Source organism: Nesoenas mayeri, assembly GCF_963082525.1.
Source record: "Nesoenas mayeri genome assembly, chromosome: 1".
Taxonomy (NCBI): Eukaryota; Metazoa; Chordata; class Aves; order Columbiformes; family Columbidae; genus Nesoenas; species Nesoenas mayeri.
This window is the reverse complement of record NC_137541.1, coordinates 25,111,041-25,138,824: the sequence shown is the minus strand read 5'-3', so window position 1 is coordinate 25,138,824 and position 27,784 is coordinate 25,111,041. Positions and strand designations below refer to the sequence as shown.

The 27,784-nt window shown below is 37.2% G+C and overlaps 1 protein-coding gene across 1 annotated transcript in view; it reads left to right on the top strand.

The window, feature by feature from the left end:
- CPED1 (cadherin like and PC-esterase domain containing 1) overlaps positions 1-27,377 on the top strand; it is a gene marked incomplete at both ends in the record, with an annotated part of 145,322 nt that extends 117,945 nt beyond the window's left edge. The window contains 7 exon segments of the mRNA XM_080364016.1: positions 4,383-4,500; positions 10,727-10,863; positions 18,591-18,811; positions 19,074-19,175; positions 19,369-19,456; positions 21,273-21,419; positions 27,150-27,377. Coding sequence (XP_080220142.1) covers positions 4,383-4,500; positions 10,727-10,863; positions 18,591-18,811; positions 19,074-19,175; positions 19,369-19,456; positions 21,273-21,419; positions 27,150-27,377 — 1,041 coding nt within the window.
- Positions 27,378-27,784: the final 407 nt, after the last annotated feature.

The following is a 27,784-nucleotide window of genomic DNA, read 5'->3' as shown; positions in this document are numbered from 1 at the left end:
ATGTCTTTTTGAGCTGACAGATGGCAGCAACTATAGATACTGAAAGTAATTTTATTTTTGTTATGTGGTGCTCTGCCACTGCTGGAGCAGTGACTGTTTGAATGAACAGAGATGGACAATTTGTTCCTGTTTGTTATGACTTTTCCCAGGAAAGTCGTGGGCTTCTTACTTTCTTTCCTTTTAACTGCTTCCAGTTTGGGGGAAACTCATGGGGTTAATCTGTAGGTGATTACTGCAATTTCAAAGTAATCATCCTTTCATTAGAGTGGAGGTGGTAAAAAGGTACAACAACAAGGAAAAAATCCATGAATAGTTAAGTTAGATCTCTTAATCTAAATCATAATTGCAACCACAATGGTATTATCGATATGACATTCATTCCATGATATTAGCTGCATGACTGTGGATCGTCTTTATAATGCTTTGATTATCTCTCTCACACACACATATCTATATGATTTTAAAACTGGTATTTTTTTAATATTTATGTACACGTGAGTGAAAATATGTATCTGCATATGCATAAGTACACAACTGAGAGGCAATACAGTGCAGTTATTGAAAGCTGAACTAAACAAACAAAATTCTTGTTGTACCAGGCACCTAGACAACAAATAAATGAAATAAATATGCATTACTAGCTCCCAGTTAACAATGTGAGAAAACTGTAAAGTAGCAGATGCAAAAATCTGAGTGATCTCTTAAAGGCTAAAACTTATTTCCTTTGTAAAGAGCCAAGTTCATTGTAGTGTGCTCTGAACAGAAAAAGTTCTCATTTCACAGAGCAGATGGATTCCAGAAATGTTTACTCACTAAGTATCAACTGGTGTTGACTGAAAGCTATCTAGATGTTCAGAAGAAAGCTTTATTCCTCTTATTCATTAGTGTCCAGAAAGTCTTCTGTAAAGATAAAAGAAAGTTTACTAGTAAAATGCCAAATCAGTCTTATAGTCAATTCTAACTGTGAACTGAAGGATGTAAGGTAGGGGAAATTTTCTTTTGATTCTAGTCCAGACATTTCAAGGGTCTTTTAAAGTCTGCCTTCTACAAAAGAAGGTTTGCAGGGAGATCAGGCACAGAGCAAGAGCTATCATTTAAGTTTACATGCCTGGCTCTCATCTTTGCCATGAGTGATCTTGTGTAAACATACTTAAGATCATAAGATGTTTCAGCTTTGAGCAAGGCAAGAAGGATGTCATGTCACTGCATCACCTGTAGAGTACTTAAAAAAATCTGCAAATAGTTATAAAAGTCCTTAATGTGCCTAACATTGGTGGAACTGCAGTAGATCTATGGCTGCTGCAGATTCATTCTGCACTTTATATTAAATATGTCAATGATGATAAAGGATTGGTCTCCCACAAAAGGATGAAACAGATAAGGCTTGTTTAGTGATTCACAATATCTGACGACCCTCTACTTTTAGATGTTAATTACATATTAAACACAAGCAGTGTCCTTTAAAATAATAGTTTCCATACTTTGTAAACACAACCAAGTTAAAGGGAATCAGTTACATAGTTTGAACTGCATACTGATTGTGAATAATAATAAACCAGCCACATGAAACTGTTGTCGTTGATATTGTCCAAGGAATGCAACTAAAATCAATTTTTTGTTTGTTTAAACACATACCCTGGGTAGAGATATGAACAAGAAAATCCCTGTTAAGCTATTTTATGGCACTATGTTGAGAGCAATGGCAGCACATTCAGGAATTTCAGGCTTTCTTGTGAAGTCCCGTGCAAATCGTTTTACTGCAAAGTAGAATCTTTCTGGTGTTAATATTAGTTGAAGTAACACTGTCAAATAGCTCTATCCAGTGTGTCCAGACCTAGAGACTCCAAGACAACATCACAGTTTAACACTAGACGATACTGTGCCATTCATTTTGTTATAACAGCTTTCCCTAATTATGGAGCATTAAGCAGAGAACAGGACAACTGTGCAACAGAACCCACACATATCTACTATTTCTCTGCCTTTTTATGTACAAAAATGACCTTAACCCTTTGAAGTCATTGGAAAGATCTTTTGTTTGTTTGTTTTGTTGGTTTTTGGTTTTGTTTTGGTTTTTTGCCACATAATTTCATGCAATCAGAATAATCGTGAGGCAGCTTTTTAACTTTGGGTTTTGATTGCATAATCGAGACCCACCAGTATTTACTAAATTCCAGGATGGATTAATAACTCCGTCTATATCAGTGGCACATATCCTACTAACTGTCAAGCTTCACCTTGACAATATTAGGACACTTGTAATTTGCTCAGTGGTCCAATTTAAGTATAGCATCCAAGATGTAACCTAATTTCAAGGAAACGGTGGATGCTATTATATTATAGTTGCCAAATTAATTTTAATATAATTTTTTAAAAGAAAAATAGAAATTAGCATATTTCTGTGAAGAAAAGACTAATTAAATATTTTTTTCTATTGGGAGAAAATACATTTTCTTTTTCTTTTTGATTTCAAGGATACTCCCTGAGACAAACATACTCCAGGAGAAATATGTTTCTATTTGTGTAGCTTGTTTGTAACTAATTAGTATAATAAGCATATGCAATTCTTTAAAAAGACAAATTTTGAATTATTGAACATTTGAGTGACTAATATTCCATTTAGCCAAAAAGGACCTCAACTGCATTTTTCATACAGTATTTAAAAATAAAAGCACTTTAACTAATTATTCCCATGTTTAAATTTTCATAATATTTTCTTCTTTGTCATAAACCAATCTTTTTCATTCTTTTAAGCCCCAGTTTTACTGCTTTTTGGTTTTGGTGAAAATAACCCTCATTCCATTCTGCTGAGCTTATCACAACGCAGAAGTGAGGGTCAGACAATAAAGTATGAGATAGTAAACACTATTTATTAAGCTAACACTAACCCCAGAATGTTCCTATCTTCTTACGAAACAACCGACAACAGCACCAGTTTGGGCAATGTGGTGTGGAGGATGAGTATTTTTACAAAGTAATTCAAAGAGAGATTCGTCTGAACTAATGTAGATATGTGCCTCAGAATTGTTCTAATTGTTCTCTTTTCACAGTTGAGGGAGAAAGGCTGTGATGTGATTCATTTTATCCTGAAGTGCACATCCAAAACAGGTTAAAAAGGTGTACTAGGAATACTATTTCTCTGCAGAAATGATAAAGGAAAACTAAAGTAAGCAACTTGGGCAGCTCTATATACTGTAAATATCAAAAATTATCAAAAGAATTGCCCAACGTCACAAATGCAGTGATGTCATTTATATCATGTCTGTGGATCGCTGAACATTATAACAGTAAGGCACAAAGGTGATACAACCCATTACTTAAAATGTAGAAACCCACATGTGCTAAAACTTATCATAAGGAATCACTATTTATCTGGATATTTCATCTGAAATTCTTGGGAGCTGGCAGCACCTCTGGCCTTCTACGTAGAATAATGTTCAAGTTTTCTAAAAACCGATAACACTTTTTACTTGCAAATTTTAAGAAAGTTGATTTCAAATTGAGTGATTGCTATTCTAGGTTGCTACTGCTAGATTTTTAGACATCTTGTATTAATTGATTCTCATATGCATTTCTAGTAATCTCTATAAGGTTTATCAGAAATGATCAAAATGTGAGAAACAGCCCCTCATGAAGTGTGTTTACAGTGTATGTCATTGCATGCAGTGTATGTCTCTTCTTTAACTAGAACATGATAAAGAAAGGTCAGATTCTTTTCTATGAAGAAAAGTAGTTAAAGGTGAATGTTTTTAGAAAGAAATATGTCCATTATTAATGTTAACCTTATCGTAGTGTCTGAGGTTTACTATGGATTACATTTCACATGAAGAACCACAAGAAGATTGTATTTATAGTTATATTAAAACCTTTCTGTCAGAACCCCTAATAAGTATTTGTAATTGCTCTACTAGCTCAAACCTTTTTCCCTTGACATTTTTTTTTCCTCTTTTCTTTATGCACCTGTATCTCCTGAAGTGAATTTGGGGCATTTCATCACAGAAATGTATTCCATATGACTGCAGATATGCATAGAAAACTGCTAAGGGCAAATAGGTAGAGATGGTACAATAAGTAGAGACAACACAACATTATATGAATATTATATATGTTTGACTTAAAAATTTTTTTTGTATCTTTAGGAAATGTAGCATCTTATACATTTACTGCAGATTGGGATGATTTATTACAAAACCATTGTCTGAATGGAAAAGGGATTCTGAATTTCATGATAAAAATATGTCTTGAAGAGCAAAGGCTGAATGAATTGCAGAACCAACCAACCCTAAATAACTTTTTTCCTCTTTAAATGACCTTGAAGAGGATTTCAAAGTCATACGGATGGGTATAGTGCTGTCATTTTCACAGATTTCATTTTAATTCAGGACTGTGGTTCTCGAATTCGTCCAGAGGAGTCCTGTGGCTTGCAGCCTCTGTCTCATGAATACCTCTCAGCAATTTCACAGACGGTGTTTAAGACCTGTGACGCTGGAGACACAAAAGGTTCGTACTTAATCTTTCTTCTGAAAAGAAACTCATGCACCTCATCAAAGTAAAACTAGAAAGAATGTTTCCTCTTTTCTGTGGGCATGCAATAACCTACACACAATAAATTTAACTAATCACTTGTAATAGTTACAGATTTTTAAAAACAGGTTAATTCGTTTATGAGGCAATTTTTGGTTAACAAGTTTCTAATCAGTGATCTACCACTGCTTGTGCTATTGTCATGTAGCCTTTAAAATACATTGTAATATTTCCATCAAAGCAACTTAAAATAAAAATTCTTTATTCTAAATGGGAGGTATCATCTCCTCCAAACAAAAATTATCATTAGAAAATGAACACAACATTTTGAGCCATTTGAATTTTATATTTCCGCTCCTATATTGGAAACACAAGACCAGTTGACACTTTCCAACAGTAAAGCATGTGTTTTTTTCACATTTTGAGACCTTAAAAAACAAGATGGACAAGTCAAACATTATACAATAACCAATACAATCAAGACATCTCTTTGGTTGCATGAGAACCCAGATCACCACAGAACAGCAGACAGACATCTAGGTCACAGATACATGAAGATTTGTGCAAGTGTACTTTAATAATCTGAGTAATCCACAAGACAACTTAGGCATGCAAACTTATTCATAGCTGAATTTGTTGCTGGATTAGACAATAAGTAATTGTGTTCAATTCTTTAATAGACAAATGAAAAACAACTCCACACTCCTGTATGGTCTCCTAACACAATTGTATTTTTTATCTTGCCATAAATAGGAGCCGCTTCTCACAGCAGTAAATTTACAAAAACTCATGAAATAATCAATACAGAGTAGAAGGAATGTGGGAACTGCCTGAATGCATCACTTTGTGTGAACCAGACAGGCATACATGTATTAATTTTGTGTTATATGAAGGAAACATACAGGTGAGACACTGTTGTACCTGGCAGCATATTTTAATCACATAGCAAGTTGTGAATCATAAAGAAGCACAACTCATCCTATGCTACTATATCAGGACATAAAGTTCTTGACTAGGATGCCCAAATCAAACTGACAGAAGAGTCTTTCTGGGGCAGACTATCTGTTTCTCCTGATATATAACATGTTTCTTTTGAATATTGTATCTAGCTAAGTGAAGCTAAATAGAAAGTGTCTTTTACAGCCTTCTTGCAAATACTATACACATTTTAGATGGAAACAAACTTCAGGAGTTGTAGTCTCAAAGGACAAGTATATTAAACAAAGAAGAAAAATTCTGCTTATAAAGCAAAGATTGCCAAGCGGTGTCTACTAAGCCTAGAACTGGGATTTGCAATATCTGGCAATGAGTGGTTTTATAGTTTTAATGTACGTCACAACTTCCAAGTGGAACTGGAAAGGATTGCTTTTTGTGGAAAATTGTTCCAAATTTGTAACAACTGAAGGATATCCGATGCCTGGCAGTTAACATTTTCCTAACACGCATGGGAGCAATTGCAAATTCACAGCCAGAACAGCAACATCTCTTTTACTTAAATAAATTGAATTTTCAGAGAAGCCAAGCAATGTCTTGTTTCCTCTCAGAAGAAAATCCAAAACTTCTGCAGAAGTAAGGCAGTGTTATACATTGTTCTTATGCCAGGGAAAAGCTTAGTTGTATAGGGATACCGTGGTACTATCACAGAAAACTGTACCTATGCTGGCAAAAGCTTGTGTTATGTACAGACATAGGCAGAGATAGAGATGAAACCTTAATTCTGACATTAAAGATAAAACTTAGAAGTCTGCTTTGCAGTTCAGTACAACCAGGATTTTGTGCCTCATTTCTAGTCCTTTGATGCAGGGCAGAGGTTGTAGTTCAGGGTCTAACCAAAGGCAGAACTTGCTGCCTCCCATCTTCATCACCAGAGCACTCTGCTTTGGAGGAAGCTCTGCCCTTAATTCACATCATTTCTTTCACTTTTTCTCTCTCTGTTTTCGGTTTGTTTTGGGTTTTTGTGTGGTGGTTTGCTTTTTTTTTAAAAAAAAAACAAAACAAATTGGAATATTCAACAGGGGAAGTTTGTCTCTTCCCATCTTTTTTGGATCATGGCATGAACTTATGGTATTTGTAGCTACAAAAATCCTTTTTTACTTCAGAAAATACATTTTGATTCAATGGCATTTGAACCGGGCTATCATAGGAAAATTACCTCTCTGTTCAGTATCGCTGCATTATTAATAACACAGAAGTCGACAACCACTAACCATGTGTTTGGCTCCTCAGAGAGAGAAATAAATTGACAGAGACCAAGAGAACCCAGCATTGTGCTAAACTCCTGCAAATGAATTGGGCTACTGCAGTCTGTGGAAATTTCATGTGCAAACAATTACAAAAGCTGCTGCATAAGAGATCACAGCCTCACTTCTAATGTTTTGCCTCACTGCTATGACACGTGTGTTTTAGTTGTATCCAGCTGTCCACATTTTCTATGACTGTACCCAGTTTAACACAATTCTGTAGGAGCTCTGTCTTCGCATTCAACGACTACCTGGATTTAGGTCCAGCAGAGACTTAAACTGATATTGAATTAAATGAGTGTCTCCTTTGATTACAGAGAGTAAATTTCAGTTTGGACATAAGTTTGTAGGCCTGAGGCAATTTTTTCTGTAGCATCAAAATCATGTTCTTTAAAAATATTTTTTTTTATGTTCACAGATGCAACTAAAAGAAAAGAAAAAAAGTCTGTCACAGATTCATGGATAAAACATGTTTTTAAAGACTTAGGAAGCCAAATAGACACCAAATGTAAAAGTAAACTAGTCATAATTCAACAAGCTATCTTTAGCATCAGTTCATCAATTTAGGTTAAATATTTATATTTTGAGTTGTCAGCTTAGCTTTTTTTTTTTTCTTTTTATGTGGATAATTGTTTGGCACTATAGAAATACATTGATTTTGTTCTTGAAAGCAAAATATGTGTATCTGTGGCTACGAAGATGGGAAAGTTGGAGTAAAGATAAAAGAGGCTGAAAGCCCTGTCCAGAAGAAACAAAACTATCAAATTAAGTGTATAGCCATTATTGGTTAAAACTTTTTAAATTTAAGCTAATGTTTTTAAAATACAAGGTAAACAATCCTAATGGTTTGGGGTTTTTTAAGTATATTTCTTTACATACCATTTTAGGAAAACAGTTTATGGGAGCAGTGGCATTGTTTAATCTCTTATCTTAAGCAAAAGATGGATGTACGCAACTGAAAAACTGCTTTAATGAGCCAAAAATCCAGTTTACTTTCACTCCTCCTGTGGAAAACCTCTTACCTACAGGCTTTCATAAAACTTTGTCTTTACCAGTTCTTAATTTGGGGATAAACTTAAAGTAACAGCAGCTCTCTCTTTCTTGCTCTCAGTAAAAATGTATTGACTAACTGTTGTGAAGTTACAGTAGGAAAAGTTAATAATAATTACATTAATTGCATAAATTTACATACATAATTTTAAAAATCCATATAAATATAAAAACTGCAACTATTCTATTAGCATTAAATGTCAGTGCTTCCTATAAGGATGAATTTATGTCCATATGTCCTTGTTCTCTCATTGTTTTACATTTTCCACTAACCTTTAGCATATGCCAAGAATGGACCTATTTTTTTTTCTTAATATACCTAGAGAGCTATTGAATATAAATCAAACACTATTTGAAAGAGACACTTGTCACTTTCAGTTGCCAAAATTTAAACTTTTATTGTTCAGATGTTTCAGCCTCTGGATAGTCATTTTATACAGTTCTGCTTTAGTACCTAAAACCAGATCAGCTCATAAACGTACAGGATGTTAAGAAGAAAATACCATAAAATGAAGGATCTCAGATCATAGAATTGTAGAAAGTCCTGAGTTGAAAGGGACCTACGAGGATCATCAGTTCCAACTCCTGTCCCTGCATAGGACAACCCCAAAATTCACATCACGTGTTTGAGAGCATTGTCCAAATGCTTCTTGAATACTGCCAGGCTTGGCTGTTATAGACATTGACAGAATGTTTACATATTTAGTTTGAAAGAAAAATTATGTGAGGAAAAAACTCATTTGTTTTTTGAACATAGTCTCAATCCAGACTTCAAACTAACCAACCATTCTGTCCCTACCCTGTTACCAAAAAGGCATAAAGCAATAAAATAAAGGTGTTTGCATGGCATCTATTGCTGTGTCATCAGAGACCTTGCACTTTGATAAAGATTCACTGTAATGCCTAGATGAAAAGTCTACATAGAATCTCACCCAGGGACCAACGTTTGGATATCTCCAAATAAATAATCAAGTTACAATCATGCTACATTCCCATCCTAATTAATTTTGAGCTACATCTTTTTCAAAACCTCAGCTGATGAGACTTATCCTTAAAGACAAATAGCTAGGTGATTAGAACACAGGTGATGCAAGTTTGGGACTCATCTGGACAAGAAGCACTGAGCAGCTTCATCTCCCCACCTGTACCCTAGCATGATGGAACTGACCATCCCTCCTTCCTCTCCTTACATCGTGCTGAACCCCATTGCTTGCCCAACAGCAGCCTTCTGGAGGCACCTGTTGGAACCAAGGGAGCTGGGTTATGTTTACTGATCCACAGCATGATAAAGTCAATGTCCAGGCTTTTATTTAGGTCCTGTCTGCTGCTACTTGCTTCACCTCATCTACAAGTGTAGCTGAGGGTGGGATAAGCATGTTCTGCACAAGGGAGAAGTAGGTGCAACTGTGCAGGCTACACAGAAGCTGGAACTGTGTGTTGGTAACACTGTGGGATATATTCTGCCCTTAGATGTACCAGTGCAGGCTCCCAAACAAACAATTCTTGATGGTTTCATTTAGAAGGACATTTTTATCTGCTAAAAGTATTTGTCTTGCTACTTACCAAAACATTTGCTTGGGTCTTTTGTTCAGTGCAAGGACAGGCTGCCTCCCTGGAAATTTCCTTGCTCCTGAAGCAACAGCTGACTCTCCCAAGGTGCTGGGATCCCACAGGGTTGCTTCACTCAGCCTCCCACTCAGTCCCTGGCCTGATAAATGTCCACAGCAGCCTTGGATTTTTGCTGTGGCTTCTTGTGTAGCAGCAATCTATCACACACAGCAAAACCACCCAGCTGGCTGCTGAGCTGCTGCCCCGTAGTAGTGGCAGGCACAAACTCCAGGATCAGCTCTCCAAACATTTGCTTTTGGAGCTGTTTGCTGGGCTGCAATGAGAAACCCGGCTGTGCTAGCAAGGTCTGATACCATTGACATAAGGACCTGGACGCCTCTGCACTTTTCCTAGTGCAACGCCTTTAATCAGAGGCCAAAGTGGGTTTGGCTGGCAGAGGTACGTTGACACTGGGAGATATTGTCAAGAGGATGCACTTGTTCGGGTCAGAAAAGTGTTTCTTGTGTTGATCTGAATATAAAGGCAACTCAAAAGTTTTCGGTCTTCCTTCAGAACCTAAATACCTCTGACTTCATGTAGGGTTTTGGAAATTAATAGCTTCAGAGAACCAAAATTACAAAACCATTCAACCTTAGGTAAGAAATGCCTAAAACCCAAGGAATTTTTGTAATTCCGCTTTATACTCCTAATGTGTAAAACCATTTTTGAAAATAGGCATCAGACTCCAATAAATCACATACGTTATTCACCTCACCTTATTTTAACCCTCCTAAATGTGTTCACATAGTCTGGGGTGTTTTCTGAACTCTCACAAATCAGTAATCAGTATTTCTGAGGTAAAGTCATCCTCTCTCACCTGTACATTATCTGTATAATCTCATATCCATGTTTCTGTCAAGAAGCTCTCATAATTTAGCTTCAATCAACCACCCAGCTTTTAGATGTTTAGTGTTAGGCGAGAATGAATCTTGTCTTCATACATTTCTGAATGTGAGTATTTTCTGTTCCTATCCAGCCTCCTCATCCCCTTTCCCTTTCTCGTATGCCTTCTGTTGAGAAAGGACAAGCTGCTACAAGAAAAGTTATGTGAACTGAAAAATGAACCCACACACTACTGTCAAATTCAAGCATTTGCAGCTCTTTCATGGAAAGGAAAAACTCCCATCCTTGCTAGATCAAAAGGGCAATAACACAAAGGAAGGAAACAGTCTCCTCAAAAGTTTGAGGGGCATTTAATTTAGAGAAAACTCCCATAAAAAAAACACTCAAAAATATCTCACTGTATAATAAGGCTAGTCAGAAAAATACAGAGGAGATGCTGACATCCTGTTACTGTTTTACAGGGCAGTGGATCGTCCCTTGTCTCAGCTGCTCTGACAACAGGACCTGTGACTGGAGAGAAATAACGTGGCAGCCCCACGGTTGCCAACACTCTGTGCTGGCCAAGCCTGAGCTCCAGCGCTGTGTGGAGGGCAGAAGGGTATGTAATAGATTTTACATTTTTATTTGTTTTTATTCACCTGGATATTTAGTGTCCTGAAGCCTTAAAAACAATCTTATGTTTGATGTGTAAGAAAAAATCCCTTTTAATCAGAATTGGAAAAAGATTTGGATGGAAAATCCACAGCAATGAAAACCAGCCACTATCTATAATTTAGCCTCATATGCAGTCACATTTGTCTGCTGCCGTTTCACATGGAGCTTACATCACACCAGTGGAGTTTCAAGACCTTTGGTGTACATGGTTACTATTTAGACTTGCAGTGAGTATATAAGGACTATAAATGGAGGATGGATTTGCATTGTTGTCTCAGTTTGTCTCACACTTGACGTGCAAGTTGGGTTTCTTCTGCTGCATACCTACTGCATGGCGTTGCTTGTGCACACTAATCTTACCAAGTCTTCTTGCACATTCTTTTCTTGTAGTGAAGCTTCTAAGGTGATTGCTTCGAAACACAAGGTCTCCTTAATAAGCATGCTATGACTGTAAAACTGTTGAGAGCACTCTGGTCTGAGGCTCAGGTACCTTACTGAGGATACAAATATCCAGAAAGTAAGTAAATAATTGTTATAAAGATTTTTATAGCATGTTGTCTAGGTTAAGAAAATAGTAACAAAGAGTGGCATTTTGATAAAATCCGAGAGCATTTGTATATAGACAAATACAAAAATAATAGTCTTTTGGTTAACATTTCCTCTATATTTTCTGATCATTTCTTGTCCTGCACAAGCTCCTTCATGGGCATTTGGCTTTATTTCTGCCTGTGGTTTTCTCCATTACTATATAGCTGTGGGCTTCTCCTAAAATATTTTTCTAAAAAAACCCCTTAGGTTTATATGATAGAGGAGAAGCTTGATTTGGTCCTCATGTACAGAACAAGTACTTCTGGATTGACCGCAGGAAAAAAGACCAAAGCTTTGCTTTGGTCTTTAATTTGCATAGACATTGGGCTGCTTCAATAAGCAAACACCCTTTGGTCAGACAACTGGAGCGCCGTGGGGGAACAATATGCTGCTATGGAAGCAGATTGCCAGGGTATTGCTGGGAGGATTATGCTGACATTCCCACCTCCTGAATTTGACCACTTACATTCAACGGTGCCAAAAATGGGACAGTGTTTCTTAAGGGTCCATTAAAACCAAGTATATGAAATGAATGTTTGTGAGCTTGATTTCTTAATTCAAATTCCACTATGTTCTTACTCTTTGAGGTCGCTGATCTAATGTCAGATGAGTGTCAGATCCTGTGTGAACTACATTAACACCATGCAAGAAAAACTTCTGTTAAACTAATTGCACTTGTTCCCTATTCTGCAACTTTTGCAAAAGTCTTCCATCATTGTCTGATAATCTTCACTGCTCTGTAGAAATCTGCTGGATCACTCCTGTTACCTTTGCATGGATGTCCTTTTAACCGGTTTATTCTTTTAAATCATCATCGTAATGCATGTTCCCCTTTTGGTATCCTTCTCCTATATCTTTATCTTTCATGTTATTTTTGTCATCACTTTGCAGTGGTTTTAACTTTGTGTGGTATTTTGCAATAGTATTTTTGCTTCTTTCACCAAATAAATAAATTTAGAGCCTGGAGCAATTCTCTTGTGTCAGTAGAACTTAATAACTGAGAGTCTTTCTTCATACCTAACTCAGATGAGTAAAAAATGGTCCTCAGCTTGAGTGATAAGGTCCCAATTCTGTCTGTGATTATGGCAAACTTTAGAATTACTTCACACAGTCTAAGCAATGTAATAGAAATTTTCTTTTTTTTCAGGTTGTAACTGAAAGAGACTTTTGACATCAGTTTTATAACGGGCTACTATATATGTTTAAGAGATCTGGATCTTTTATAAGGGAGCTATTGAATTGACAGTAGTATATAATTTTTGTGAACAAATACGTTTTTATTATACAAGAGATTTTGGTAACCGTCTATAAATATTCATGTTTCCTATTTTATTATATTCATTTAAAACCATGATATACCTTGACTTTAAGCACTACAGAGATCACTGACTTCCACCCAAACTAAAGACGTCATAGTTTCTGTATCAAAATAAGATGAAAGTTTCAACATCGGAAATGTACACAGATTGCAAAAAGACCATAAGTGCAAACCATAAGGGCAAAAATAACCAACCCAAGTGAGGACACTGAGATGATCTAGAATACTGTTGGATTTATACTGTCATTTGCTGAAGTTTGATAAGAACAAGAGCTCATTCATGTTCAGTTCTCAAAATGTGCCCAACCAACCTCTGTGCCCCTGCATTCCGGGCTATGTAGTGTGCCGCCACACTGAGCAGCTTCAGCTTGTGTAACAACTTTGGTCCCCGAAGTTAAAAATCCTTTATGAAAGAGTGATGTAACTTGACCTACATTTTGCAGCATCAGAGGCAAAATTGTTCCATCAGAACTGAAAGTCACCAGGAACTATCCCTACCCCAGCACCATTTTCTTACCTGCAGGATCTGAATTCTGCACATACACTGCACCTGAATTCTTGCTAAAAGTTTATCTGGAACTAAGGCAATAAAACCTCCATACAGCCTGCATAATTACCAGTCCTTCCTCAGGAAAGCAGAGATGTGCATAGCTGTAGCATCCCCATGTCAAATGATGTCACACCTTCCATCAAAACACTAACAACCCTCTATGATCAAATTTGTCTTCTGAACACCCTTCATAAAAAGGTCAGAGTCATGCAACATTTGATCAGGAATCAAAGGTAAAGCAATTAGTGGCATTTGTGATTAACTAGACTGAAGTCGTTGATTTTTGGCCTAACAAAAAAAAAGGGGAGAGTTTCAGGATTCTGACCTTCTGGCTTTACTTCTTATGGTTAAAATGTCATGATAAGACGTTATAAACAACAGAAGTGTCTGTGATTATGTCTTTTCTTTTAAACAGTAGATGTTATTTGACATGCTGTTGCTAAATTTCAACTATGATAGCTGCAGGCGCTTTTCGTATACTTTCCTATTAGTTTCACAAACAAAACAAAACAAAGAATAAAAAAAAAAAATAAAAAAGGAAGGAAGGAAGAGAGAGAGAAAGAAAGAGAGAAAGAGAGAAAGAAAGAAAGAAAGAGAGAAAAAAGAGAGAAAAAAGAGAGAAAGAAAGAGAGAAAGAGAGAAAGAGAGAAAGAGAGAAAGAAAGAAAGAAAGAAAGAAAGAAAGAAAGAAAGAAAGAGAAAGAGAGAAAGAGAGAAAGAGAGAAAGAAAGAGAGAAAGAGAGAAAGAGAAAGAGAGAAAGAAAGAGAGAAAGAAAGAAAGAAAGAAAGAGAAGGAAAGAAGGAAAGAAGGAAAGAAGGAAAGAAGGAAAGAAGGAAAGAAGGAAAGAAGGAAAGAAGGAAAGAAAGAAAGAAAGAAAGAAAGAAAGAAAGAAAGAAAGAAAGAAAGAAAGAAAGAAAAAGAAAGAAAGATAAAACAAGCCTGCTTGTCTTTCTATTTCTAATGAATGCGAAGGGAAGCATGCAATGAGTTAACCATTGTTGTGCTGTGTCCCTGGTCTGAGTGTACTGCAGCAACTGATGAAATAAGATGTACAGTGAATGCCCTTTTTGGTGTAAGTGCAGCACATGTAAGATCAATTATTTAAGTGCAATCATTCTGATTTTCGCACATTTTATAAAACAACAGTAAAATACAGCATTCAGTTAAGTCTCTTGCTCATTAATTTCTTTTATGCATTTGTCAGTGTTTCTGAAATATGTTTATGGTCATCCAAAGAGAGCATTTCTTTCCTATCTACATCACAAAAAAAACTTAAAAAATACTTTCTAACTGCAGGCTACTTTCACATCTTTTATTAAAATTGATTTATTTTTTTCAGAGCTCATCTCTAAAACAGTCATCTCCTTCCTCTATAACAGAAATTCATTTTCCCTGGCTGTGATTTCTGATTGATTTCACATCATCATTAATTGCCATTTTAATTTGTGTGCATATAAAACTGTGTTTCAGCTAAGTTGTTTTCTGTTTCATGAAAACCTAAGACCACCTGTAGTGAAACAATAACACTCAGATTGGTGGAGATGAGAGAAAGAATATACATCCACAAAAACAGCTTATAAGGCCTTGTTTTGCTTTATGATGTGTTAGCAACACTAGTCAGTCATATGTTTGTATTTCAGACACAGTAAAGAGCAAAATTTTGAAGTGTTGAGGCTAACGTGATTCTGACTGATTTTCTTTCAGTCCACTTTTAATATTTGCAGTCCTTTTTCTCCTCTATTTTAAACTCTAAAGCTAATGAGATGCAGACCGTGTTGTTCTTGGGGAGCCCCATATGTACATCCTAATTGAATAAAAGAAATAGGCGATCATAATAAAAATATTATATCTGTATTATATTGGCTCAACAAAATATTCTGTAACTGTGGTTAATGATTTTTTTGCCGTAAGATTTATACAATACTGTTAAGATATGATGCTTTGATATTTGTACAAGAACTTTTAAAAATGGATGAAGGAAAAGGAATTCTAACAGGTAATTATTTATCCAATTAACAGCATATAGAAAGCTGGCCTCAATAGTGGGGGCATATGTATTTTGTTTATCATTAAGAAATACTACTCAGAGTTTAGTCTTATAATAAAATACCATTGAGTCATGTGTAATTAAGAACAGGAAATATGAAAAGGCAATATTTGCTGAAGTACTTAAAATTCAGCTGTTAAAACAGGAATTTTAACTTATAATTTCTTAACAATATTTTAGACTTAAGTAGTGTTTTGGACTTACAGGTGTTTAAATTTCCTAAGTGTGGTTAATTTATAATGATAGGTCTAGTTAAGAAGTGAATTCCACTATGCTTACACAATCTTTTAAAGCCTGCAAGCTATAATGGAATTTTTCACACAAAACAGTTACAACAGAAGACACTGAGAACATCTGTCTGCGTGAAAGTGTTGTTCTTTGTCTGGTAAAATTATAGCCTTCTGTATGTCTGATCCTTTAGTCATCCTGCAGACAAATCCCCCATTAACCTGAACAGTGTCTGCCTTGTGCCAGACTGTAAAGAAAACAAGATATGGCATATTCTACACACCTGAGCCATCGTTTTACTCATTGTTCTCATAGAGCTGAATACAGAATCATCCCCACAGTCCCTGGTTCAAACCATATTGTAATAAATACTACATAGCATGCACGGATATAGTAAGTTCATGCAACTGTATAGAAATAAATATGGCCATAGGTACCACACATTCAATTACATTGAATAATTATTCTGATTCATTTAAGCTCTCTCTTGGCTTAGTTTAATGATATAAGTTTTCTCATGAGGCTATACACCACTTACTTTAGCCCTTGGGTTTTTAAGCATTTTCTGTAAATGAAGCTGACTTGCAAAAGGTGGATGCTTTGAAAGATGATTCGTGATGGTCTACATACCACGACAAAATGTGTTTAACCAGGTCTGCACAAGACATGTCACATCTGCCAAATCAATGTAATTAATAGCTGAATATGCCTTTGCAATTTGAAGTCCCAGTGTGCAGAGATAAAAAAATGTTATCATATGTGATTAGAAGTCAAACAGAAACAATCCAGCATGTTCTGCCGACTGCTCGATGTGTGTAACCCGGTACAGCCTATTTGTTATTCTGATAATGTTGTTCTGTGTTTTAACAGAAATGTTCTCACCCACATTGCAAGTTAATTATATCCTGGCTGCTAATATCTGAGAACTGCTTTTTAAATAGATATACATCTAGATACCGCAGTGATGGACTTATGAAACAGAGATTAAAGAGACATGGGTATAGACAGACTAGAGAGATTAAGAGATTTTGCAAGTTAAAAGAATTGGGTTTTAAAACCTCAAGTTAACCTACTTTAGAATTAGGACATATTGTAAGTGTGGACTGTCTTCCTAATTGTAATTAAAGGTGTACATGTTTGTGTCTGTTAGAGAGGGAAAGAGAGAATATCAACCAGTCCTTCCAAGGATTCTTGACTTCTGTGAGTCGTGTTATGCTTAGTTTAAAGAGGTTTCTTCTGACACAATGTAAAAGGACTTGGAAATCCCCTTACATGTGAGAGAAGCACTTGCATAGTCCAGGCATGAACAACAGCTGTTGAAGGATTTACTCTATGAAGCAGCTTTGAGAGGTGCAGTACAGGCGGTGCTTGGTTTAATTCATTTGCTACCATACATAACCTACCAAGGGCTTCTCTGCAGCCCACAACAGGAAAGACCTGGGATGTTCAAACCATTCTCATGCCCATTCTTGGCCCTTGCACTAGATCAGGAAATGTTTGTCTGAAACTGCTGCTTTTCTGTGGCAGCCATCATTGATACACTGTTGTGGTTTATTTTTACTCACAACAGGTTCACAGTGGGAACTGGAATCGGTCACTAAAATTGTGACATTCCTGAAGAGAATAGATAAATAGAGGTATATTGGATGCGAGAAGTCCAAAATGCTTTCACCGTGTAAAATCTCTAAGACAAGCTTTGGAAATGTATTCTTAAACACATAATCTTTGCAGTCTGAATTTTATTTGCATAACCAAATATTCAAGGTGGAAGTGGTAAAGCATCAAACTCCAAACCAAACTGAAAAACAAAAACCCAACTTGCAGGATGCCAACTACCCTGAGTGCCAGAGGAGATAGGAGAAGATACACATTGCTGTGCAGAGAACAGGGCTATTATTGTGTTATGGCTCTATGGAGTTTCTGACACGCAGTTTTACATTTATGCTCCTCTATGTGGATTTCTGTCTGAGGTGACTGTGGTAATAACTGATTATGTACATAGTTTCCCTGGCAAACCACAATGAACCTGGGTTCTCTTCTCTTTTGGAATCTTGTCATTGCTTACATGTTCTCTTCAGCAGAAGGAAATGCTAGTCATACCCACTAAAAATAGGGCAATTACATTAAAAAAACCCACACATTAAATTATGTGGTCCCCACATACAGAGATGTTTGGTTTGCCAAGGGAGTCTACAGAATGACAAGAAGCAAGCCCAGATTTGACTTCTTCATTCGTTTGCAAGTTCAGAGCAGCCCAATGAAAACTGCTGATACTTGAAGTATTTCTGCTGTCCTGATGGCACTTCTAACTCCCTTCAGGCTATAATACTTCCTGGTGGTCACATCACACATGCCAGGGGTCTATTCAAATTATCTGCTAGCAAAATAGCCCCTTTTTTTTCCCCTCTCTGAAATGGCAGAAAGACCGTCTCTTTACAAATAAAGCAGCAGCTGCATCTATTGATGTGTGTGAGTGTGTCTTGCTTTGGTGTAAATACAACATTTATGGAAGGCAGACATTAACTGAGATGTGCTCTGTAGGAACAAACCACATTAAAAACTGGAGGAAGAAAGGCAGGAAGCTGCAAGCAATCATGCAATGCTCTGTTCTAGCACTTGGAAGTCAATATAAACTTAAGCAAAATAAATTATCAACAAAGATGAAAAATGCAGGACTAACTGTGCATCTATAGCCATCTATAACTTGTACTTTTTATCTTCGAAACAATATAGCTTTTTGGTTTTGATTGCATTGATTTTGCTAAAGGAAAATTTTAGTATTGAGATGTCAGGGCTCGAGAGCTGGCAGCTCACAAAGAGTTTTCTTGAACATTATGAAAATAGTTTAAAAGCGTCCTGACTAGCTGTATTATTTTCGTAGCTTTTGTTTTTTGGAGTGTACAACTTCTAAGTTGGTCATATCTTTTTTTCCATCCAAAGATTCTTTTTATAGGTGACTCAACTAACAGAGGGATGATGTACTACCTAATAGAAAGAGTGAATAAGACTCTTCAGGAATGGCAAAAGACTCATGATGTTAAATGTTATCACAATATCAACGAGGGGAAAACATTCATCAGTTACTCCTACTACCCCCAGTTTTGGATGAATGCAAACCAGAGACCAACTTTTGAGAAAGCACTAGAACAGCTGCTACAGAGGTACCGTACAAGCTCTCTTGCTAGGTCATCTGTATTCTTGTTATATTCACAAATGTGTTTAACACATTTTACGATTAAAGTCAGTAAACAATTAAATGTAATGTGTGCAGGCTGTATTGTGTGGTTGAAAAATAGCAGAAAATGACATGAGGCCTCTGATCAGGATGCCAGATACAGTTCACTGAAATGCAGCGCAATGCAGTTAAAATGTTTGCCATCTGTTTTAAGGCAACACGTGTTGTTTCTCCTTTCTGGGTTTCAGATCACGTCCTCTGGAGAACACAGACCAGACTGTATTAATTGTAGGTGGTGTTCAGTGGCTTAATTCCAATCACCTGCAAATTATCCAAAAGGTGTTGAACAGGTAATGTCATGTACTTGGTGTTATTCAAAGTCTTGATATGATAAATTATGAGAAACAATATTTCATTTGTTTTCTCATGGATGTGCAGTTAAGTGACTTTGGAAAAATAAAAATGCAGCATCTTTTGCTGTGTCTGTTAAGTAAAATGCATGTCTTTTTTTTTTTTTTTTTTTTTTTTTAATTTACCAAACAGGGAAAATCTGTCAAATATCCTGGTAATTATTAAATCCATAGGAATGGGCTTTCACCTCCCGGTGGATGGAATACATTCTCTATCACAGGTAAGCTACAGTATATTTAGAGTGCATTTTCATGGAAGACTTGTCCTTTCAGCAATAATTTTGATGTCTGGTCAAAATATGTTAGAACCTCTGATGTGCAAGCCTTAAGTGGAAAAAAGAACGAGTGTTTATATTCACTCATACAGTTTGCTAATACAGGTTCAAATCAGTTTCCCTGCAATCAGAGGGCCATTCGAGACTCCATGGTCAGTCAGCTGTCCCAAGAACGAGAAGAAGCCCTGATATCGAGTGGGCTGCTAAAGCTGAGAAATTGAGCTGGGAATAGGCAGATTGAGCCCTCACCAGACTTCCTCTGTGGTTACTGCTGAGTTAGATTCACTGGTGTGGCTGCATTGCACGGCTGTCTATAAATCTATCTTAACCAGTCTATAGAAACAGAACATCACAGAGCAGCTGGAATGTACCGGTGAATCTAGCCTATTATTTGTATGTTAATTGGATGTTACAATCAGCTTAAATCATATCCAAGACTCTCAGAGTAACAGATGGACTCATTTCAATGTGCTGTGTAACTCATTCAGTTAAATATTTTTATTTACAATTTGGATGGTGGTTTTCTATTGAAAACATATAAATGTGTGGATAAGATGGGGCTGGGAAGCGCCAGAGGGCAGAACGGAGACAGTGATGCCTACCAACACTGCGCGTAATGCTCCAGCTATTCACTGGTGTCGAAAAGAGAAAATTATTAGCTTTCACAGTTTACATACAGCACTCCTATCACACTAGGGATTGGCACCCATGTCTTTTTGCAACCGTAACACACTGCTGTATTCAGTGCGTGGCTTACTGCTACTCTCGGCTTTTTGCTATAGAGGCCATCCTGTCAGATTTTACCCATTATTTCTAAGTTAGTACTACTTGCCTTGTCTCTACTGGATGTCTTCTTACTGATTCCAACCATTTCCTTAATTTATCTGGATGACCAAATTACGATACAGTAGAGAAATTGTTGCCATGAACGTTGTTGTAACTCCTGCCATAGATTTCAGCAGAGTTCAGTCCTAGGAGGAAGAAGCAGAACTTTGATTGAAGGTAGGTGGGGCAAGGATAGAAAGAGTATTAAAGTCTTCCCAGGACTACCTTTTTCTGTTTCTCATCCAGTAGATTTACAAATATCTAGAAATCAACTACAGTGCATAACTGATTTTCTTTTCCCTTTCAATATTGGAATAATGTGCCAAATTACCCATGGCATTTGGGTGCTCTAGACTTCTGGATTAACCCAGCTACTCTCAAAGCCCTTCTATCTTCAGTGTCAAATCCACCAGCTTGCCAAATTTATGGCTTTTTTCTATTCCTGGACTTCCTGTAGTATCTTGAGAAATAATAATCTGTTCTTCAGCATAACCATTTCTAAGATACTCAGGGCCTTATACTTGTTTTTAATCAAGTCTCAATTACTTTGATTTGAAGCTGAATTTTTCTTCACAGGAACAATTTCACCATTTGTTTCAGAACTTTATAACAGGATATTTTTTTTTTTCCCAACTACACCTTATATTAGCTAAGTACGTATTAAAAACAGCTACCCAGTAATTATATTTTAAACAACATTGAAATATTCCTGTGAAAGAAGCTGCCCAAATACTGAAAAGTCTAATTTCTGCAAAAGTCTACAGCAGTCTTGGAGGAGCAGCTGTTTTGAAGAGTAAATTTATAGTAATTCACATTTGGACTATAATGTAATTGCTTTATTCAAAATACAGTTTTGCTAGTGATTTCCTTGGCAGAACACAATAACCTTTAAACAGTCCTTCTGACAAGACATTGCAATATTTTATTTGCAACGCAGGCAGAAGTGCAAAACCTGTGGAATGAAAACTTGGTTATTCTGGATACAGCAAAAAATTTCGGCTATGAAGTTGTTGACACCTTTATCATCACCATGGGCCGTTACAAAGAATTCCTGCAAGGGAAGTGCGGCTGCCATTTCCATGAGGTAATAGTTTACGCTTGTATCATTCCCAGGTATATAAGAGAGAATTTAACTGACAGGTGCTTCAAAACAAAAGGGTACACAATGAGGTTTGCATCTGTGACTCAAAGGTAGGCCTAAATAAAAACAGTTTGTACTGTGGCACTTGTCCCTCACCGTTCATAGTAAGATGCTGCCCAAGGATGGGCAGAACTGCTGCAGTGGTGGTTCCTTGAAATAAAAATAAGCATGTTCTTCTGCAAAAGTAGCATGTATAGAAGGATGTTGCACAGCTTCCAGGTTCTTATATTATTTGCTTTGCATTACACATCCCTACTGCTTCTGCACAGGCACAGTTTATCTGTTTGCCATACCTCAGTCTCACAGGGTTTTACCAAAAGCCTTCCTATCTGTGCAGGTCATCAGACTCCCATCAAAACAGAGATACATTTAAATGGAGCTTAAGATTGAAAGACCAATCTAACTGCTGTGGTATTTATTGATTTATTTGGTCTGAAATCTATAGAAATTCTGTCTTCTGTTTTATAGCTACTGGACTGGTGAAACTGTGACATGGTAAAATATAGGAGTACAGCAACTGAGAATATGTTCTTCTGTTCATTCAAAGTTTTGTCAAGGCCTCTTCACAATATACTACAAATGACAGCAGTCAATGGTTTAAATAAAAAATAAATAAGCAAACACATTATTATACCTAGGCACAAAATCAGCCCAGAGGCTGCCAAACCAGTGAAAGCATGGGTTTGAAAAACAAGATATTTAAAGTTTTTCTGGTTTTCTTTAAGATGTATTTCGAGTATGTGGTACGTCTTTTTATAGCGAGTGCTCTTCTGCATCAGCAAAGAAGGGATCTGTCTTAGGTTTGTATTTCTTGTGCTTTATGTACAGCAAAGGAGGAAGTGCACCCCAGGTTTAGTGAAAGTGACCCTAAATGAAAACAGAGAGTATAATTTTTGAGCAGTGAAGCAAGCAGGTGTCCTCTGCCATGAGGCTGATGACAATAATTTTGCATATGATACTTAAAGAAGTGTCACCAAAGCCACCAGACTATTTCTGTAGCTTCCAAGTCCTTCCTCATACTCATGACAGCAGCTTGTTGGTATAGAAGCCAAGTTCCCAGGTTCCTATTACGGGGGATCATTTGCTGAGAATCCAAACATGTCATTCATTGCCCTAAAGAAGACCCACAAATATTACATGACTCTCTTTGGAAACCAGAAAAAGCTTTGAGGAATGAAGGAGGCTCATACGTGTCCAGGTGCTTAGCTCTTGATTCTCAGTAAACAATATTTCTTCAGTGAAAACTGGAATCATGCACTCAGACATCCTTAGTAAGCCCATGCCTGAATTCCTCAATGAATACAAGGACAGAGAAGCCTTCTGGTACCTCTATAGATAAAGTTATATTTGGCACAGTAAGAAATACCCTGTGATGCTACAAGGATATTAATACTTATTAACTGAATCTGGATTGTCTGCTTAACAAAAGAGTAGGAAACTATCACAATTTATTCCATTAAAATCTGTTTCAGACCATAAAACTTGAACTGTCTTATCTTACGGGAAGATTACATTTCCTCTGCGTGATCAAAAGAGAGATGACAGGTGCAAGTTCTTTCACAGAATGAAATACAGAATGAGAAGAAATTGTTATCAAAAAGTTAAAACTGGAAGAAAAAAAAAAAAGATTCAATAAAAGATATCTCTTTGAAACCAAGAGTTAATAATTTATAGTGTTTTACAGTCAGCTGGGAGCTTTAAGCCAGTAAGAAGCAAAGAAATCTCAGGAGTTTGCTTGCTGACTAGAATAATGATGCAAGCAATTTGATCTGTCACTTAGAAGACAGAACGCAAAAAGTTAATTCTTATGGGCAAAATCCTAGAACTTTTTTTAATTATAGTTATCAAAAGTGCACAAATATTAAAATAGATTACCACCCACACAAGTGAAATGCTAGCATTTTCCCAGCATGAATTTAGGAATTTGTTTTCTGTCAAAACAAATTACTTCAAATAAGAGAGACCACCAAATTTTTTCTGAATCTCTCAAGAGAAGAATAAAATCCCTCTACTTATTTTGCCAAGTCATGACTATTTTTCTGTAAGCCTCACTCTTGGCCAAAACTGTTATAGGACGTGGATGTGTGCAGGGATAGCACAGAAGCTCCATAGATCTTCACAGGTACAAAGGTGGACCATGATGCCAGGAATTAAAGTGGAAACACTAATTTTTGCTGTGAAGAAATGTCAGGACAGCTGTGATGTATTTCCCCTAAAGACCCCAAAAAATAAAAGATCTTAAAATAAAGTTTCCTTCATCAGGCACCCACAATATACACTGGAAAACAAAATATACTGTAGTTAATAAAACCTAGGAGTAGCTTAAACCAAACAAACTGAAATTTGGTGGTGGCGAAAATAAAATTCAATCATAGGCTCTGGAGTGTCCTTGCAGTGTCTGCTGGCCAAGGACTAACATAGAAATCCTAACTATTTTCTTGTAGCTAGTGGGTTATATTTAGTTCTCTTCACCACAGCAGTCGCCTTTACATAAAGCAGAATAAAAATATTAATAACTATAAGGCTTTGATTTTTCTCCTTAAATATCACAGGCAGAAATATAGGAGCCAGTCTACCGGACAACAAATGCATTCCCAAAAGAGAGTGGGGAAAAAAACAGTTGCCACTGGTTTCGTGTCTCTGCCAGTGTGAGGCTTACTGGGACTGAGCACAGCTTTGGGAGTGTTATCAGACCCATCTGGCCTCACGCGCTTCGCATCAACCTCACAGCTGGTTTCCACCTCAGGCTCCTCAGCAGCTCACGTGTTTTCAGCCCATTGCCTTGGCCTCTGTCCTGCCTTGGGACCAAACTCGGCAGGTGTGGTTAGTTAACCGATCCTTTAATCTGCTCTGCTCAGTATGAAAGAGGCACGAACATAGCTCAGTCCAAATGGAGCTGGGAAAGAGGGAGTAAATCACAGGGCAGGTATTTATGCATGGAGAAAATTCTTCCTCCTGTTTCACCCAGAAGGCTGTATTGACCCTTTTTTGTCTAGAACCCAGATGTTAGTGTCTTCATGGGTCATTGGTGTTGTTCACCATTTCCACAGAGCTTTTGAGTGAAAAAGAGAACTTCAAAGTGAAATATTTCAGATGCTTTGTGTGGAACTGGGTGGAAAACAGCAGGGCGTGATCGATCGTCAGCATTTTTCATGCACTCCTCCATCATTTTGTATGAGCTCATGTGCAGATTTGGTCTTGCTTCTCTGTCGGAGGAATTTCAACAGAGAGTATGCACTTCTGGGGAGGATCAGGGGAGAATTTGAGCTCTCAGAACTGTTGTTAACGAGTCTTGAGAGGTCATTGTGCCTAAAAGAGGCATAGATGTACCCGGGAGAAGCTATCAGCCTCCAAAAACCAGACTCTGTCCTTGAGCAAAGTAAAAAGAAAGTCCTTGAATGCTTTTGATACCTCATTAGTTTTCAGAGTTTTGTCATCAAATTATTTCTGCATCCTGGCAAGTGGAGTTTCATCAGGTGCTGGAGCAGCTTGCACTAGGAAAATGGCATTTTGCCTTCGAGGATGGAGCCAAGAACATTGTGTAAAATCCCAGAACTGTACATGTTTTATGAAACCAGATGAGATGGATTAAATCTACCGCTTTGTATTTTCACTTTCTTTCTCTTAAAAAGTGACGTTCTAAATTCCCAGAAGACTAAACTCCTCTGTAAATGCCTCTGAGCTAAAGCATGGCTGTGTGGGAATGGAGGGCTGACCATTCTGTGCAGTCAGAAAAGAAGATCTGAAATGCATTCCACTGTTCCCATTTAATTCTCACTAGCTGGCCAAACAGAAAGGCATTTCCCTTGATTGTTCTGATATATTATTTGAGTTCCCATCAACCCACTTCATAGGGCCTTGGGTCACCCTGATAGCACAGAAATCTGCAACTCTGTAGATCCTACAATCTTCTCTCAGATTGCCAAGGGATCTGGACTCACAAAGGGATTTTACCAATGTGGGATCAAAAATCTGGCACTTTCTGCCCAAATATACTTCTAGTTCTATGCGCATATGCAAACCTGATTTTTAATTACCTCATTCTTCACATCTGCTTATGGAAAAGTAGATTGGCCCACATTTATAAAGACCTTCATGGAATCTATTTTTTAATTCAGATTTATTTCATAATTTAATGGCAATGGAATCATGATCACAACATAGAAACTAGCAACCTTGTGATTTTGGTATCTTAATCAGTGGCTGGCTGCTGCATGAATATTAGATTGCATTCCTGGGAGATTATGCCTAACAGGAATGCAGTTTGGGTGATTGGTTCAAGGTGGCATCATTTTGAAATAGTTGTAAGATCTAAGGCTCTAATTTAGAAAAATGAACCTGCAGTAATTTCATGAAAACAAATAATAGCAGTTGGCTTAGCTGTATTAAATTAATCAGAGGATATTTTAATTTTTTACATGGATAATTCCTTGTGTTTTTTTTTCAGTTCAGCCAGCTCCCTCATAGCTTCTCTGCCCAGACTTTCAAGCCTATGCACGTTAATCTTTCACTTGCATTTAATTTTGTATGAGTTGTTTCATTTATTATGAGCTTCACTACATGTGAACATTATTTCCGATTGCTCAGTGACAGTAAATATACATTGTATTTTTGAAAAGCTACTTTGCTTGTGCATAAATCTATGCACCAATAGATGAGGTCTGCTTTTTCAAGTATCTGCTGTGATGGATATAGTGGGAAAACTTATGGGTATCAGAGCTATCAAAGAATATATTTACTATTTTATAAATAAGTTAACCACCTGGCCCTTTTTCTTCATTCTCTGTATTTGAGAGTGCCTGGGTCAGAGTCCTCAGTCCTGCCTCTATGCAAGGTTCTGAGGTTTTGTCTCTACTGAAGCTGCTTCATTATTCATCAGCAACTGTATGTTCACTGAGACAAGACCTTCAGCATCTCACAGGAGACTCCTGACAACCATAGTTTTCACATTCTTTCTTGTCAGTCCCATGGGCATATGTTTATTGCGTACAAATTGAACATGATAATCCAGAGCTGTACACATATTGGGGAGGGCTAAAGAGGAGCATACTTCTGTACTAAGTTACTGAAGTACATTTTGGTTATTTTAGTGTAATGTCCCAGGGAGAGGGAAATTAAATCGCACCATAACTCCCTTCTTGGAGGAACATGACACATGAGTGTTATCATCTCAACATGGAGCTGGGCCAGGTTTGCACCAAGACCTGAGGGTAAGACATTCTCACAGGGATCATGGCTGAGACACAGCATATGCTCCTCAAGTGCATGAGATCAGAGCAGTATTTAAACCTTCCTGCAAGTTAGGGCCGTCCTGACTTTATTTTTTCCCATGGTAAATATACAGACCAGCTGTTAAGTACAAATTTTGTTGTTCAGATAAACTGTCCCTAATGAAGAGTCAAGTCTCATATACAAAGGCGTTATAGAATCAGCTGACTACAATGGGCCTCTACATTTAGATTTCAAGGCTTAAGTAAATAAGATCTTGCACTTTAATTAGTATCTAACATAATGAATTTGCCCACTAAAATACTGGTTTTGAGCAACTTGCAGCTCAAGGTGAGAGTATCAAGACCTGCTTTGTGTAGAACTGTCTCTGCATTTCTGTACACACAGCTGTGCATCCTTCTAAGTGCAGGCAGAAAGCACTCACATCTGTCACTTATTTTGCAGGTGGTGAAATCCGATCCCTCTGAAGAAAGTCCGCACATAACAATGGCGTTACCAAGGCACCATACATTGGGGAAATATTTCGTCAGTCAAAGCAAACCATCACAACTGCAAGACTATGCAACAAATTCTCAGTCCCCATATCATGTCCGAGGTCCAATAAATCAAGTTTATTCTGAAATCCTTCTCAGCAGGCTCTGTGCAAGAAAGAGGGAACTAGTCAGCACGTAGCCTCTCTTCAATACAGCGCGGGGACTAGAGATGTGCCACTACCTGAGTGACAATCCAAGGACCATGGTGGATTTATGACATGCTTTCTTGATTGGCTGCATGCACACCAAGAGAGTTTGGGACATGTGGCATTTTTCTGAAAACTTCATGAAATCAAGATATGCCCTGGCAATTCTGTGGTGTCAAAATGGAAGATGGAGGGATGCAAAGGAGAGAAGAGGCAAAGTTGCTCGAACTATTGCCAAAAGCTGGAACAGATGTAGCTCAAGCAGCTGTGTATTAATGATAGTAAAACCAGAGAAATATATACACTTGGAAGATTTGGAAAGGACTGCTTTAGCTCTTCGGCAGTATCTAGTTTTTCTATTTATAGAGACACTCTAATATTTGAATGTATTTAGAAGCTG